This window comes from Hemiscyllium ocellatum, chromosome 18, assembly GCF_020745735.1.
Source record: "Hemiscyllium ocellatum isolate sHemOce1 chromosome 18, sHemOce1.pat.X.cur, whole genome shotgun sequence".
NCBI classification, from domain to species: domain Eukaryota; kingdom Metazoa; phylum Chordata; class Chondrichthyes; order Orectolobiformes; family Hemiscylliidae; genus Hemiscyllium; species Hemiscyllium ocellatum.
In genome coordinates this window covers 47,986,445-48,005,074 of record NC_083418.1, presented here as the reverse complement: position 1 = coordinate 48,005,074, position 18,630 = coordinate 47,986,445, and the positions used below count along the sequence as shown (strand labels likewise).

The 18,630-nt window shown below is 40.0% G+C and overlaps 1 protein-coding gene across 2 annotated transcripts in view; it reads left to right on the top strand.

The window, feature by feature from the left end:
• The first annotated feature begins 337 nt into the window (after positions 1-337).
• The window catches only part of sox6 (SRY-box transcription factor 6), a 389,285-nt gene continuing 370,992 nt past the window's right edge, over positions 338-18,630 (top strand). For both annotated transcript variants that reach the window (XM_060838517.1, XM_060838516.1), the window contains exons 1-2: positions 338-426; positions 13,808-14,054. In XM_060838517.1, the coding sequence (XP_060694500.1) occupies positions 422-426; positions 13,808-14,054 (252 nt within the window). In that variant the 5' untranslated portion in view covers positions 338-421. The remainder of the gene's footprint in view (positions 427-13,807; positions 14,055-18,630) is intronic.

Below are 18,630 nucleotides of genomic sequence, written 5' to 3'. Positions count from 1 at the left end.
TGAGCTGAATCCAAGTTATCATTTGGCATTTCATTTTTTGCGACCTTGCTTAGAATGGAAACTATTTCTGTTGACTTTTTTTTCTGTGATTAGCACTAATGCCACCTTGATACATTCAATATTCATCTTTACCATAAATTATAGGCATACTGTGTTTATTTAGCACTAATGCCACCTTGATACATTCAATATTCATCTTTACTATAAATTATAGGCATACTGTGTCTGTGAACCTTGCTACTTTCTATATGTGGACTTTGACATTATTTTCTTCATTTCATTAAAAGTGATGTCAAGGAACAGCATTAATGGAGAGCCTAGATGGTAAAACAAAATCAACTGAACCTAAAGTTTGGACAGCTTCTGATCAATATCCTTTCTTGCTGCTGCATGTAGACAAACTTTGATCTTACAGCACAGAATGAGGTAATTCAGCCAATTGTGTCTGTTTCCAACTGTTTGAAAGAGTTATACAATTAGTTCCACGCTGCTGGTCTTTCTTCAGGGTCTTGTTATCATGTATCTTACAGACACTTATCTTACAGTGAAGTCTATCAGCAGTGGAGGCCATAGAAGTGTATGCATCCAATCAAAGACACTCCAGTGGAATTATCACATCATAGCACTGTATGCTTGTCATCTTCAGTGTTGTTGCTGATGCCACATTGGATCTGCTGAATTGCAGTTACTGCTCCTTAATTTACTGCCAAGTCTTTACTTTGCAATATGGAGTTTTCATCTAAAAATATGAATTGATTGGAGTATTTGCTCATTATAAACCTTATTTAGGTCAAAATTGTGGCCAGTGTTCTTGCAGTATTTGAATAATGATGTGTTTTTCAAGATATATTTATTTTAAAAGTTCATAATTAGATTAGTGAATCTCATATTCAGTTTTAAGCCTATGTTTTATTAATTTTTTCTCCTGGAAGGCAGAATCACTGCACTACCTCCATTAATTGAGAATTGTACCAATAGCTGTTAAACCCTCTTTGAAACATGGACTGCTCCATAAAACTCCTATTTAAATTGGGATTAGCTTAATTATTTTATCTTGCACCTGATATTTCAAGCACTTCATTCACTGAAATATTCATGAAAACATGTGACAGATTTGTAAATTTTGTCTTTAACAGTTATACACTGCTTTATGAGCGTTTTAATCAGGATGTATTTGCTTGAAGAAACCATACGAGGAAGTTAATGATTTTGCTAATTTGAAAAATGCTGGTATGATTACCTAAGGTTAACTGATTTGTGCATTTTACAGAATACAGTATAAAGTAAATTTACTCTGTGGCAAGCAATCAAAGAGAAGCACCTCTGTTTTTATATTTCTGGTTGCTTTTACAGTGTTTTTAAAATTCCTTTTTCATCCCTCTAATTCCCTTCTTTCACTTTTTCTTTTTCTCACTTACTCATTCCTCTCTTTTTCTTATAACTCTCTAATTTCTTATGCTTCTGTTTCTTTTTTAATGCCTTTTCTGTTTTTTTTAAAAAATGCTGTCTTTTTCTCAATCATTTTTTTCTCATCCTTCTTTTCCATTTTGTTTTCATCAGCAGTGATAATTTCTTTAAACATCTTTCACAGAAGTACATCTGATACCCCAATCCAGACTAACATCCTTTAGTTTGGAGAGTATACTGTTGATCCTTTATGGGCTTGAGTCAGTAGTTTGTCTCAGAAGCATTATATGTAATGGAAGGAGGTCAGGTAGACTAGAGAAGGTGTCAGCTCTTCAGCAAAGTAATACAACCCCAACTGGGACCTGGCAGAGTTCCTGTGCACAGTGGATATTGTGATTCAATCAGTCCCAGCACTTGAAGTGAAACCCACTGTGAGTGTGCACCTGGCAAACTTGAAGTGAAAAGCAAGGAAAGGCTTTTGAAAATGTTTTCCATTGCATCTTGATGAGATTTGGGTCAATTTGTTGCTATCTTAATTGTATCCAGGTCAAATCAAGTTGGTCTTGGGACACAGTTTCTGTCCATTCTAGACAAATGCAGCACTGTGTATTATGACAAATAACATGCTAAACCATCTGAAAAGATTATTAAACTGTTAAGAAAACTTCAGTCTGCTGCTACTGTGATAGTTCAATTGGTTAATGCACTATCCAGTGTAACACTGAGCCGCACAAATCAGGCACAGATGCGACAATTGACCTCACATAAATGCCATCAATCAGTGCTTGTCATGAACAATCAGTGTCTGCTTTTCAGCATTTGCAGACAAAACCAACTCCTCCTCTTAGCACTATTTTTCCATTAGTGGCACTCCTGATTCTTCCCTTCAATATTGCTTCAAGTTCCTCTTGTTCATATCAATCCTGGTCCTTTCTGTTAACATTCTTTCTGACTGCTCCCTTGGTGCAATGCCTTGTTCTTCCCCTCTTAGTAATACCTTCAGAATCTTCTCCTTGGAACTTGAAAATTATTAAACACATGTTCTGTAGTACTGGGGTAGAAAATCACTGCCAGTATGAGATTGCAAAGGGAAGTGAAGTACTCCCATGAATTGGAAGATGGAACATGGGGATCAGAATGTTGATGAGAGAAGGAGGGGAGAAATACCAACATATTATTTTCAGTCTCTTTCTTGATTATTTCAATTTGATACGGCACTCTTAAACTTTTGGGGAAAAGAGTTCCCAATTTCCACTTTTTTTTTGTGAAAGCGTGTGTCCTGATTTTAAATTGTCCAACTGTAATTTTAAAAATTACGCCTACTTGTTCTAGGCTGCATGTTCCACTGGGCTCTATTTATCTTATCCCATTTTCAATCAAAAACCAAATATGATTTTAGCTTAACTCTTTAAATTCTGATATAATTCCAGTGGATCTGTGATGTACCGAATAAACTCGTTGCCAGGATTGAGCCATGTCAACATAAATTGGAATGGGAGATGAATGGCTTTACATCATTGTGAAGATTGCCTTAGGACATTAACAATCTATTTTACAACAGACTACCAACACATAGTCAAAATATTCGTGCAAAATATGAATGAGTATACCTACAACTTTTTATACAGCCTTCAATATAAGCAGTCGGGAGAAGTGAAATGAATGATTTAGTGGCAAGTTATTTTAATCATGTAAGCATGTCTATTTGCACCTTCAATAAATGTACATGACTTAGGACTAAAATCGGGCTGAATTGTTAAACATTTTGAGGTCATGGCAGATTTTGTTTTTTTCCAGAATAATGGTGTTAGCACTGTTGGATCTATTAAAGTAAAAATCATCAATATATCATGTTGCTAATTGCAATTTAGTGCCTAATCTGGAAAAATGTAATGTAGACAGTGAAGAAATGTCAGAATCAGCTTGGTCTTGATGCCTACATAGCTAAATAAACTTCCAGCATTAATTGACAATCTGGGTGAGGTCATTGAAATCAACCTGTAAGGACCATGCCTCTTCTTTCCTCTTTTTGTCTTTATTTTTCTTCCTCTCTTTCTATTTCTCTCTTACTCATACATACTGTCATACTCGTGGATATTTGGGGCACAATCTTATGTTTTCTTTGGCTTTTTGCCAGTTTTGCTGAATTTCATCGAGGATTTCAGACGATGAAGCCTAGCGAGTTTTCACACTGCACCTTACTAAACTTCCTTTGCTGCCCTCTCACCCAATTCTAGCCCAGTTCTGCCACTCACCATATTAGATTAGACTTACAGTGTGGAAACAGGCCCCTCGGCCCAACAAGTCCACACCGACCCGCCGAAGCGCAACCTACCCATACCCCCACATTTACCCCTTACCTAACACTACGGGCAATTTAGCTTAGCCAATTCACCTGACCCGCACATCTTTGGACTGTGGGAGGAAACCGGAGCACCCGGAGGAAACCCACGCAGACACGGGGAGAACGTGCAAACTCCACACAGTCAGTCGCCTGAGTCGGGAATTGAACCCGGGTCTACAGGCGCTGTGAGGCAACAGTGCTAACCACTGTGCCACCGTGCCGCCCATATCTGGAACAAATCACCATTGCTGGGATATTCCAAAATGAAATGGCATTCCTGGTGCCAGCATGATATTTAAAAGGTTGTTGTGAGCACAGTGAGTCTACAGCTACCCTGTGTGGTTCCTGACATTTGCCCTGGAAGTAGCACACAGGGGAAAATTGGCATCCCACTTTGCAGGTTGGAACGCTGGGCGTACAGGTGGAATGGATGGTGCAAGTGTGGGATGTCCTCCTTGCCAGGCATGACAGTGGAAGCCATAATACTAGACCATGACAGTCTGGTCCAAGGTTAATACAGTAAGGTCAGTGCAGACTAAGGAATGCATAGCACTGTAGGAAGAAGGTTAATGATCTTCTTCACTCTGTCAGTGTAAGTTTTGTTCAATATCTGACTCTCACTCCATCTCTTCCACTGTACCCATCTCTTATCAAGGTTAATGCACAACTATTCACACTTATACCTGCAATATCTTCTCTCACTGGCTGTCTCCCATGCCAACCTCTAATATCATGTGCCCTGCTTCTTCAGCTCTACCATCTTGCTTGTGACATCTCTGAACTTACACCAAAAAAACCCCAAAAACTTTTAGTTTCCTTAGTACCTACCTGCCTGTCTAATTCAATGAGGAAAACAACCAGAAAATGTCAAGACAGGTAGTGGGCTGTCCAACATTTGGCTTCTCACCTTTTCTGTGGAGAGGATCTTGATTCTGACCTCCCTAATTGGCTAACTGGCTGTGTCCATGATCCTGGACGTCTATTGGAGGCTGCCCTTCATTTATTTTGCACAGCATTGAGATAAGCCTCGCTGGAAATCTCGTGCCATTTGTGCCATGGTCTATATCATTTAGGTCTCATAAGTTCCTGCCTTTGGTCTGTTTGTTCTGTAATAACTTATTCCCTTTGCTTTGAAAACTTCCTCTTTAATTGAATATGTAAATTGATGACAAATTGAGAACCCACATGTAAGAATGAACAGCCAGCGTAATCTTTTCTATATTGTATACTCACATGTCAGAATGGAAAAGGTTATGTTTTTCACCAAGTAATGGTCTATGTAACAGTGTGCGTATTGTAACTAGTTAATCACATTCAGCCTTTCCTGATTAGAACTTTAAATGGTTGAGTCTCTGGTTTTCACTTTGGTGTATTCTACTGTTTTCTAACATTTTGTGGGAGTCGTATAATCCCTGGTGATTATATCAGTAACATCAAATAACCCTCTGGAATACAATTTTCCATTAAAGACCACTGTATTTGCCCTGTGTGGAACAATAGGGAATTACCTGATCCACTAGTTATTTGCAGAGCCTGATTCTAAAGGTTATTGAAAGATGTGTGCTGATGTATTATTGTCAACAGGATTCTTTCTCTTTTTTTTGATTGGGTTCAAAATCTAGTTAACTTCACTGATTTTTCTGTTTCCAATAGTACTTTGATGTTGCAAACATAATGTAAGGAAATAATTTCCACTGGTGACATGACACAATGCTAGTTAGTTTTTTAGTGGGATATTGTACAGTGGCTTATGTAGTAAAAGTCTCCCTTCTCACCCTTATTGTCTTCTGACCTATTTTAACTTATGTTACCTAATGTTTTGCAGTTGCTTGGAGCTCTTCTCAAATTTATTTAAGTAAACATTCTTAACATATGTCTAGATTGTATCGCTGCTGAAAATGTGTTGCTGGTTAAAGCACAGCAGGTTAGGCAGCATCTCAGGAATAGGGAATTCGACGTTTCGAGCATAAGCCCTTCATCAGGAATGAAAGAGAGTAGCCAAGCAGGCTAAGATAAAAGGTAGGGAGGAGGGACTTGGGGGAGGGGCGATGGAGGTGGGATAGGTGGAAGGAGGTCAAGGTGAGGGTGATAGGCTGGAGTGGGGTGGGGGCGGAGAGGTCAGTAAGGAGATTGCAGGTTAGGAGGGCGGTGCTGAGTTGAGGGAACCGACTGAGACAAAGTGGGGGGAGGGGAAATGAGGAAACTGGAGAAATCTGAATTCATACCTTGTGGTTGGAGGGTTCCCAGTATCGCTGGGCAATTTTGACTATGGTAGAAGTTTGCCTAGACCTGGAAGAGCCGACTCAACAGTTGAACCAGGGATTACTCCACTCTGAATCAGTCATAGAGCTAAGAATCTGTTTGAGATAGTCAGGAAGGAGAGGTGCATATCAAACAATTCCTCCAATAACTAAAGAACCAGAAATTGTAAAGATTCTAATCTCGCTCTTTTGTCTCTGAAGAAGGAAAAGGAGTTTTAACCGTAAGCCAAGAAGACCTGCTAGTTCCTGACTAACTTGGACATTAGCAGATGCATGGCAAACACTTTGCTCACTGTCACAGTGAGTAAAATGTGTGTTGGATACAGGATGGCTTTTTTTGTGAGCTTGTCAATGCCTGATTGTAATATTGTGCGCTCACTTTGATTCCTTGTAGAATGTGCACATGCTGTGCACACCCAAACTCTTTGGAGTGGCTTTCTCTACAAAGCTGGCAAATTCTGTGGGATCCTCAATTTTCGAATCTCTTTATAAGTTTTTCACTAATTTAGGGATGACTAGTTTTGCTGCCAGAGCCAAAGTGTTGCCAGATGGAAAGTGTAATAAGTTCCATTCTCCAGTAGTGAATTAACCCTCACCCTGATGAGTGACAGATTATTTTGGCTCACATACTGCTAATGTTCATATTTTAACTATAGATTATTTTCCCCTCCAATTTTCTCTTTTGAAGGCATTGGCTCATGCTGGGTTCCACAGGGATCAAAAATGCTCAAGCACCTCGCCCAAATTGCCATTCTTCATATGTGGGCTTGTCCTCATTGACTATGAGACCAATTCTTTACTCACCAGATGCCCACACACAGACAATTTCCTTTAAGGGTCACAGAATAGCAATAAGGAACTGCGCTGATTTTTAAATTCTTTTCTTAAGTGAAAGATCCTTAAGCCTATAATAATGTCCCAGCCTCTACCTCATTTCAGGATCAGAAAGTAGGAGAATTTTAGATTTTCCTATTTTGTGAAAGTACTGAAATTATGGGTTCACATGATGAATTCTACTGAATTGAAAACATCTCCATACTCCACTTTTGAAAATCTATTAATGATAGTTGAGGAGGAGGGAGTTCCATCGTATCATATAGAGAAATAACACAGCAGAATGAGAAAAGAAGTAGTGTGATATTAAATTTAAAATTGAAAATTTTAATCATGGGAATGTTTATGGAAGGTTGGGAGACATTACTTGCGTATGCCCTAACAGAATAATTATTAGTCTTGCAGCCAACTTGTAAAAAATTACTAAATAAAACCCAACTCTTTGCAAAAAGAAGGTTTGTCTCCAAACAGTGAGTATAAAATCTTCCTTATGCCTTTATCTATTACTTGCCTTGAACCTTTGTCTGCATGGAAAATACTTCCATTTCAAATTGACACACTCTGGTTTCAGTTCTATGCTTCCCAGTTTGTTATAATCACTAATCAGATACAAGCTCTGGATATAGCAAAGGGATTCAGGTGCAGTACCATGGAATTGGACTCTAAACTTTGCAGAATCTCTAGCCAAAATGACTAAGTACAGCTACAATGATTGGACAATGTGCAAAATTGACCACATATGTCCTGTTCGTAAAAGAAAACAGGAAATTTCCAATCCAGCCAATTACAGTCCAACAGCTTGCTGTTAGCTATCAAATGGTGATGGATGTTGTCATTGATAATGGTATCAAGCAGCTCCTCAAATATGCAAGTAATTAGTTTTTGTCCATATGTACCAAGAGCAGGACAACATTCAGACTTGAGCTGATAAGAAATGAGTAGCACTCATGCCAGGCAATGACTAAGGTAGATAAGCAGGAGGCTGGAAGAACACAGCAAGCCAGGCAGCATCAGGAGGTGGAGAAGTTGACGCTTTGGGTGTAACCCTTCTTCAGGATTGAAAATGTTGTCTCAGTTTACCTTGGATTCCGGCATCTGCAGTTTTTCTTTGTTTCTAGCTAGTGACTAACTCAAACAAGAGAGGATCTAACCAGCTCCCTTTGAAATTAAGAGGGGTTGCCATGGCTGAAATGCCACCATCAGAATCCTAACCCTACCACTGTCTCAAACATTACTGGACCAGCTACATAAATAAAATCGCTACAAGAGCAGGCCAGAACTTGGGAACTGTATGGCAAGTAATTTGGCCCAAAGCATATCTATAAGTCAGAAGTGATGAAACATTCTCTACTTACCCAGTTGAGTGCAACACCAAAGATACTCAGGAATCTTGAAGTAATCTCAGATAAAGCAATCTGTTTTATTGGGCATGACACCCTTAGAAGCACAACATGCTGCATTAACAAGATGCATTGCAGTGATTCACCCAGACTTTTCAACAAGACCTTTCAAGTATGCAATCTCTGCTCTCTAGAAAGACAATGGCCACATATGGATGGGAAGACCACCACCTGTAAGTACCCCTCCCCATCCAGCACCAACCTGATTCGGAATCATATAGTCACTGTTATGGATCAAAAACATGGAACTCCTTTACTATCAGCACAATGGTAATACCGACTTCATCTGGACTGCAATGGTTCAAAGATAATTGGAGATGGGCAACATTTGCTGGCTTACCTGTGATGGTCACTTCACATTTATGAATAAAATAATCATCCATCGTCTCTTCTATGACATGCTTGTTTGATATTGTACCAAACAGAATGAGCAGTTTCCCTATATGTTGCACAAAGAACGTTGGATGATAATTTGTCTCATTATACGTAGAGAATTATGACTTGTAACATACATCTGACTTTAGGATATGGCTAATAGAACCTTATCCTTTCTTGATGATATTCACCAGCAGCATCCAAAGGACTTCTTTATCCATTCTTCTCCAGAAATACATTTCACAACTCTAGTCTTTGGATGTTCGTTTTTATTAAGGTCTATTTTCCAACCACTTACAACAAGACACTCCAAGTTATAATCTTGATCATTCTTAACATCTCTACTCATGACACTAACCATCTTCTGTAAAAATGCTTCTCAGATAATTATACTGTGTGCATGTTATAGCTGTTGACTATTTATTTTAATTTCTGGTTCCAACCGTTACTTTTTATCATTTTCACATTATTTTAAATTTCATTTTACATTTTGTTCAGTCTATCTATCCATGTGGTATCTGCTGATCTTTTGATATGATGGCCACTAGGATCTGCTTGTCTCCAAATTAGATTAGACTTACAGTGTGGAAACAGGCCCTTCGGCCCAACAAGTCCACACTGACCCGCCGAAGCGCAACCCACCCATACCCCTAACTTAACACTATGGGCAATTTAGCTTGGCCAATTCACCTGGCCCGCACATCTTTGTGACTGTGGGAGGAAACCGGAGCACCCGGAGGAAACCCACGCAGACACGGGGAGAACGTGCAAACTCCACACAGTCAGTCGCCTGAGTCGGGAATTGAACCCGGGTCTACAGGCGCTGTGAGGCAGCAGTGCTAACCACTGTGCCACCGTGCCGCACACTAAATCTCACTACTTTTTCTGATTAACCTCCTACTTTGATGTGGTTTCGTACTTCATCTGATGTTTCCATTTATTTTTTACATTAATTTTATTCACTCATGAGATGGGGGTGTCGTTGTCTGAACCATCAATTATTGCTCATCCCTAATTGTTCTTGATAAGATGGTGTTTAGCTACCTTCTTGAACTACTGCAGTCCACTTGCAGTTAGTTGGACGCAAATTGCCATGGGGGAATGGAGTTTCAGAGTCTCAACCTAACCATGCTGACGGAATGGTGATATATTTCTAATGATGAGTGGCTTGGAGGGAATCGTGCAGATAGTAATGGTCACATTTATCTATGGCCCTTGGCTTTCCAAATTGTAGTGGTCATGGGTTTGGAAGGTGCTTTCTAGGAATTTTAGTGAATTCTGTATTATATCTTAAAATACCTTATAGAGGTTTACAAAATTATGCGGGACCTGGATAGGATAAATAGGCAAAGTCTTTTCCCTGGGGTGGGGGAGTCTAGAACTAGAGGGCATAGGTTTAGGGTGAGAGGGGAAAGATATAAAAGAGACCTCAGGGGCAACTTTTTCACGCAGAGGGTGGTACATGTATGGAATGAGCTGCCAAAGGAAGTGGTGGAGGCTGGTACAGTTGCAACATTTAAGAGGCATTTGGATGGGTTTGGAGGGATATGGGCCGGGTACTGGCAGATGGGACTAGATTGGGTTGGGATATCTGGTCGGCTTGGACCGGTTGGACCGAAGGGTCTGTTTCCACGCTGTACAGCTCTGTGACTCTATGACTCTATCTATGCTACAATTAGGCATCAGTGGTGGATGGTGTGAATGTTTGTGGACGTGGTGAAATTCAAATGAACTGCTTTGTGCTGGATAGCTTCAAGCTTCTTGAGTGTTGTTAGAAGTTGCACTCATCCAGGAGATTGTTTCATCACTCCTGACTTGTACCATATATAGTGAACAGACTTTGGGGAGTCAGGAGGTCAGTTTGTTTGCTGCAGATTTCCTAACCTTTTGAATTGCCCTTTTAGCCACAGTATTTGTATGGCTAATCCAGTTGAGTTTCTGGTCAATGGTAAAACTTTAGGATGTTGAAAATAGGGTATTCAGTTGTGGTAATACTGCTAACATCAAGGAGAAATGGTTAGTTTCTCTCTTTTTGGAGACAGTCATAGCCTGACATTCAGGCGACTCTAATGAAACCTGCCACCCTCAAGCTTGGGTATGCCTGACATTGTTCCATGCAGGCTCTCCTGCACTTTTCATTCAATCAGTGTTGGTTCACCTGCTCATGAAAATCTTGCTAGTGTGCAGTGAGAGGCGTTTTTGCTTCCATTTACATTAATGAGCCTTTTATTATGAACCAATCACACCTCATTTATGTACAGTTTCCTATTCTCTCATCCATCAGTTCGAGACTGGACAGTAACAATTTCCAACATGAAAGTCAGAGCAGTTACCTGGTTACTTCAGCTCACTACTTGCTTCTCTGGCCCTATATCTTAATCACTATACAGCACTAGGATACCAAGCCAGACCAAATCAGATTTGCTATCACTGGATTTGTGACACAGTGAATTAAAATGTTCAATGACCCTCAAAATTACCCAAGTGCTCCTCACCAGCCTTTAATACAGCTACCAGACACCAAATTTATAACTTAGACAGAAATTTACAATTTATTTTGAATGCTGTAACATTAATACAGTAAAGCTAAACAACAAGATAAACTAATGTCTGTGTTAATCATACGATTGGAGCACACAATCACAACTCACTCTCAATCCAAATAGATACAGCTAAGGGATAAATTAGAAAGAAAATAAGAATTGTACTTTGCCGGTTCACTAACTGTTTCAATGATGAGTACCAGGTCCTAATCAAATCCTTAAATGCTGTGTTTTATTGTAGGTATGTGGAATTGTATTTTGCTTTAATTCCAAAATCACTGGTCAATTCCACCAGCTTTCAGCAGACTCTGAGGAATATTCACTTATTCTTATAAACTGGGATACTCCTTTGAACATGTAATTATTCTTTAACCGAATATAAAACTAGAGAGTGTAAAATTCAAACACACCTTTCCAGTGCCACAGCTTCCAAGGAGATAGCCTTCCACTCCCAAACATTAGTCGTAATCAGTTCAACTTATGGTTTCTCTTTTCCACATTCTGTGTGGTTGCCTGGCCAGCACTGATGTCCCCCTGATTGACCAGTGAAACATCTAACCTGTTACCAATTGTTGCACATAACACATCCTGATGTCAAAATGATGCAGTGTTCTCAAAACAATAATTAACCTGCAGTTATCTTTCCATGCCAAATCCCATATGCAAACATCAGTTTGCTTGTTCTTTTAAATAAAAAAAAAGAGCTGCTGTTCAAAGTTCTACGTTTGATTCTCAACTTCAGCTCATAGTTCCAAATCAAACACAAGTAAAATAAAGAAAAATGGTGATGTCTCAACAAGACATTAGTCACTAACATCTCAGGACTTGTTCCTGATGGCATTGAACTTGTACCAGCCTCTCCACACCCTCATGCTAAATCACCAAGACACTTGCAATACAGGTCTGCACTTCGATCCTGTACTTTGGAGCATGCCACCTCTTTAAATTGAAATGCCGCTGGCAGGATACTTTGCACTCATGGACATGTACCCATCTCAGGGATTAGACTAGCATGCCTCTCATAGCTTCTTGCTCATGATCTCAGTGCTTACTCGCTTTATGCCTGCTTTGATCTTCACAGCATCTTTGTCTTGCCTTTCCTTTTTGCAGAAGATGAATAGTTAGAAATAACCAGGTTGGGTGGAAGCATGATGATGAACAAAACCAATTAGGTTCATGAAGAAGGCCACAAGGCAGGGACTATGAACATTTGAAGGGACCACCTACAATGAGAGAATGACACACTCACTGTGTGAGGCATGACTGCTGTTTTCTTCTCTGGAGGTTAAAATGGTTGCTCACTTCATACCTTGGAGCATCAAACATCCTGTGGTGCTGGGGATGGCTAGATTACATTCCTGTTGTTTCAGCTTCAATGACATTCACTCACACAATTGGTGATGAAAATCAACAGATGTTTACAACCTTGTGAACTCATTTACAATGAAGTTTCACTGTATCATCTAAATGCCCTCAGAAGATATTACCTCTCCTTTTGTTCCTGTTATATCTTGGTGCAGTCTCATGGTCTGCGACTGGGATGGATGGAGCCTGGCCTACAGTAGGCCCGTTGGTCTTTGGAGTATTGGTTGGGTGACCTGAGGGATTATTGTAGCTAGAGGAACAAGACATACTGAGTGTTACCTGCCCAGAGGCAGCTGCACCCTTCCTTGGAGCTGAAGGTGAAAGTCAGTGTGGAGATGGAAGGCCTGGCCATCATTGGAATGTCCTGAGAGGAGATTTCTGGCTTCTCTGAATGTGGCTTTTCCCTCCTGTTAGGTACCTACTACCCTGTCTACTTGTGATAAAGAGGCACACTGAGGGAGGTTGAGATTCTTTGCTCCACTGTTGTTTTGCCATCGGTGCTGATCACTAATAATATTGACAATGTCATCATCACAATGATTGAAATGTCAGGAAGGCTTGGAAGGAGTGGACGCTAGGAAATTGTTTCTGTTAGACAAGGAGACTAGGACCCGTGGACACAGCCTTAGAATTAGAGGGGGTAAATTCAGAACAGAAAGGCGGAGACATTTCTTCAGCCAGAGAGTGGTGGGCCTGTGGAATTCATTGCCGCAGAGTGCAGTGGAAACCGGGACGCTAAATGTCTTCAAGGCAGAGATAAATAAATTCTTGATGTCACAAGGAATTAAGGGCTATGGGGAGAATACGGGTAAATGGAGTTGAAATGCCCATCAGCCTTGATTGAATAGCAGAGTGGACTCGATGGGCTGAATGGCCTTACTTCCACTCCTATGTCTTATGGTCTTATGTTCTTATAACTATTTTGTTTTTTGAATGAAAAAACTATGAAGAGACTATTTAGAAAAGTCTTCATTGAATTGAAAGTTCAGTTGATGTAATACTGATTTCGTTATATGATTTTGTTTAATAAATTCGTTTAAAAACAAAGATAATTTTAGCCAATATTTTTTGAACATACTTTGTTTTTTAAATAGATACAAGACATGAGAGCAGTATATATGTGATTCAGAATTGATCATGCTTTCCATATTAAAAATAATAACTCTGTACATAATATATAGTAAATCATACATTTTGAAAAATTCAAAACAACTTTCTCAATATTTTAAAGCACTCTGTTATTGTAACTAAACCTGTGTCCTCCTTTATGTTCAACAGCAGAATGTCTTCCAAGCAAGCCACCTCTCCATATGCTCCTTCTGCTGATGGAGAGGAAGCAATGGTCCAGGAACGATTGGTACGAGAGAGGGAAAGGGAGGAGCTCAGTGATCAACACACAGCCCCACATCTGCCCCTCCATACATTAGTAATCAACAAACCTCACTCTGAGGAGCTACCCGCTGTTGTCAGCAGCCTCCAAGCAGACAGTGATTGGGAAAACATGGCGACCACCCAACACAGAACGGTAAGGCAGCCCAAATGTCTTCATGTAGCATCTTTTTCATCTACAATTTAAATCTTTGTGCTTTCCAGGCTATGATTTTCCACTGCACATTCATATGTTCAATCATGGATCCCATTTGCTAAATGGATATTCTGCCCCCTGGGTGAGATACCTGCCTCTCAGTTTTGCCACCAATGGAAACTGAGTGAAAATGGATTGTCCTAGCTGATTTCTATATCCACAGAATACTATGAATTGTTTTCTACCCATTACGACCAGACATAATTCTGTGATATCAGAGTGGATTCTCTGATTTCTCCCCCATTTTCTATCCTTCTCCCCTGAACAAAATAACCTTTGGTAGAGGTTCAAAGCAGCTTGGAGATATCTCAACTATATCATTGTTTACATTTGAGTATGACAGGAACACCTCTTTATATCTGTCTATCTTTCTCTCTCTCTCTCACACACACACACTTGCTCACACTCACTCACACACTCTCGCTTATGTACACACATTCACTTTCTGACTCAGTCATTCACTCACATACACACTCACTCACACACTCACACAGAAACACACCACAAAATAATAATAATTGCTGGAAGTACTTTAATCAGTGCTGATGGAAAGACTTCAACCTGAAATGTTTCTCACGGCTGGAGTTTAGACACACCCCTTCCCCCATTTACATGCCCTACCTCACCATTTCCCACCAAACCAGCTGTGTTTTTGGCAATGGGAAGAGCGTGCCAGGCCAATACTTTCCTGCTCACCCCTCACCAGTTTCCTAAAGATGCCAGGTGAGCATTGGCAGCCTATTCATCCTTTTTCAATAAATAACTAACAGACAATTGAACTTATTACTAATGTCACATGAATATGATGTTACCCATGCCATAAAATGGTCAGGCAGGATTGTGAAAGCCACATTTTAAAAAAGACAAAATCCTTAGGAAAAGGGTGACGAGGTTCACTTTCTTCAGGAGGTCCTATGTGCACTTTGGGGACACTTCCACCACTTTTATTCCTCCCAACATGGCCCCCAATACCTGTACTCTAACCTCCTCCCTAGAGTCACTGCTCCCTCCCCATTCAAGATTCCTGACTTGCCTGGACGTCATATTTTTCTTCATCCCAGGGCCAATGTGCACTCTTGCAGACCACCTGGAGTTCTGATGCTATCAAGGAGGAGACTACCTCCCACTGAGGGCTGTGGGTCCCACTTTCTGCCAGCTGGTACTGTTTTATCACTTGCACTATTTTTAAGCCTGTTGCCTCTCATCTGACTTTTGCAAAGGTGAGGTGAGTAATATCTTTATCGATTAGATTCAAACCTTTTTCTTTCCACAGGGACTGCCTGACCAACTGCATACCTCCAGGTTTCTTTTTGTTTTCATTTCAGATTTCCATCATTGGCAGTATTTTTCTTTTCTATGGAAATACTGTACATTTGTCTCGTAACTTTCAGTCATATCATGATGCAATCAATCATTGTGTTCTCATAGTCTCAACTGAGAGCTGGTATTATATCTATTGTCACTTTAGTTCGTGTCCAACTGTTGTGCATGAGATGCTAAATTTACTCTCATGAGCTACTGGGGAACCTTGAAAGAAATTAATTTTTCTGAGTATGTATGCACATGATTAAAATAGCATCTGTTATTCATAAACTGCTATTTATAAAAAAAAAGGACGAGATGAAGAACCTTTATCTTCTTTTTAGTTTAACATACTTTCCTAATCAACCTGTTCAGACATGCTATTACACACCTCTGAAACAAGTGGGACTTGAACCCAGGTCACTCAGTTCAGGGATGGGAACACTACTTCTGCACCACAAGATTCAGATGGCAGGCCTGAGTGCATTATTTGTGAAGACTATAATACCCAGTAGATCTTGACTTCAAAATTCTAGAACTTAGCCCTTCATAAAATCTAAAGCCAAAGACCAGAAATAGTTCAGATAAATTCCCAGTGACGAGATTGAAAAATGATGGTTATTCCAGTTCTTTCTGTCACCATCACCACACACTTCCCCTACTTGCTTCAGTGGCCTTACTTGCCTTTAATAGTTAAATGAAGAATAGGAACTGAAATAGGAATTTCCCATACATTTCAGATTCACTCTATGCATACCAAATTCTTTGTACAACACAGAATATACAGCACTTTGACTAAAATTTTATTTACATATATTTAAAAAAAACATTGAGACTAAACCTAACAGTTTATGCTCAGATAGTTATCCAAATGTTTCATAGAGTAATTCTATCTTTCCATAGACATGAGATAAACCCAAATGAGTAAAGTTTAAAGCATGTAAGCCTACACTTCAGAAGAAGCCAAAGATATTTACTGACTGCCTCCTTTAATACCACCGCAAGGGGAAGTCATTATAAAATGAGTAGTGCAGTTAGTTTATGTGTTTTATAACTTTAACTTCTAAATTAAACTTACTCCACCTGGTGATTTAGCACCTCCCCTTCTGAATCTTATTCCACAGTGAGTTTCAGACAATTCTTTTCACCAAAATAGGCGAAGAATGTATGTTACATTGTATTGAGTGCAGTCATATCAGAGTGTTGCATAGCCTCTACCTCTCACCAATCGCGCCAAAGATAATTACCAACCTCGTGCAAGAAACCACTGAAAATCAACATTTTTCAGGCTGGAGGAAGGCTTGAGGTGAAGTTCTCCAGGGGTCAGTGTTGGATCCCTTACTTTTCCTGATATAGCTTGACAATCTGCGTCTTGCTGTGTGGGGGACAATTTCCAAGTTTGTAGATGACACTAAACTTGGAAGAATTCTAAATTGTGAGGAGGGTAATGTGGAATTCCAAAAGGAGTGGGTAAATGGATAACAGATGAGGTTCAATGCAGAGAAATGTGAGGTGATGCACTTTGGTCGGGAAAATACTGAAAGACAATATAAAATAAAAGTTACAATTCTAAAGGTGATGCAGGAACAGTGGGACCTGGGTGCACAGATCATTGAAGGTGACAATACTGGTGTAAAGAATAGTAATTAAACCATGCAATGTTCTCAGCTTGATTAATAAGGCATACAGTACAACAGCATGGAGGTGATGTTGACCTTGTACAAGCCACTTATTAAACCTCAGATGGAATATTGTGTACAATTGTGGACGCTACATTATAGGAAAGATATAAATGCATTGGAGAGAGTGCAGAAGCAATTCATTAGAATGGTTCCAGGTATGAGAAACCCTTGTTTTGTGGGTAGATGGAACAACTCGGAGACTGTTCTCCCTGGAGTAGAGAAAGCTAAGGTAAGATCTTATTGAGGTTTTCGAGATCTTGAGCGGGCTGGATAGAGTAGATGGGGTGAAGTTGTTTCTGCTTGTAAAAGAAATAGTAACGTAGGGTCATAGATTTAAGGTGCTGTGCAAGTGAAGCAAAGGTGATGTGAGAAGAAACTTTTTCACCCGTTGAATAGATAGGGTATGCAATGCTGTGCCAGATATGTGGTGGATGCATGTTCAATTGAGTCATTCAACAAATCACTGGGTGTTTTATTTTTGGAAAATAATGGTGTGCAGGGATATGGAGAAAAGGCAGGAGACTGAATCTAGATAATAGAGCTGGTGCAAGCACAACGGCTGAATGGCCTCCTTCTGAATAATTATATGATTCTGTCACCTTTAATCTGCCAGTTTAGAGAATCAGTTGCCTTGAAGCTGTCTGATAACCTAAACAAGTCACTGGGAACCAGTTCAACCCTAAAACCACTTTTGTGGTGCCAATTCTAATTGATTCACCTGCAAGAGCATCTAACAGGTATTACTGAAAGTGTTTTAGTGTCATAATCAGCATGACATTTCCTCATTCACCCCATTTGAACAATAGATGCATTATAGTTTAACACTGGACCTACAGCCTAACAAGTCCACACCAACTCTCCAAAGAGTGACCTACCCAGACCCATTCCCCTGCCCTATATTTACCCCTGACTAATGCTTCTTACACTATGGGCAATTTAGCATGGCTAATTCACCTGACCAGCACATCTTTGGATTGTGAGAGGAAACCAGATCACCCGGATGAAGCCAATGCAGACACGGGGAGTAAGTGCAAACTCCACACAGACAGTCACCTGAGGCAGGGATCAAACCCAGGTCCTGGTGTTGTAAGGCAGCAGTGCTAACCACTGAGACACCATGCCACCCTACTCATAGCTTTGAGCCTGCACCACCTCCAGTACTAATTCTTACTGCTGTTTGGTCCCTTCTTAACTCTTTTCCCTTCCTCTGTGTTCCAAAATTTATCAGATCCTGCAAAATGCCTTAGGATGTTTTTTCAGATTATAGATATCATGGAAATGCAGGTTATGATTACTATTGACAATGGTCCACTCTGCCAAACCTCCTTAACTAAACTGAGATAGACAACTTGGCAAAATGGCCAGATTCATGAAGATGATTGGACATGCTATTTTACCCAGGCAATCAGTTTTGTTGAGAAATAAAATTACAAAAGAATGCAAAACCAGAAAGGTCAAAACTATTTTGCCTTTACTGCACTAAGTCAGCAACTTGGGAACCAGAACAACTCCACTCTGTCAGAGCACATTGT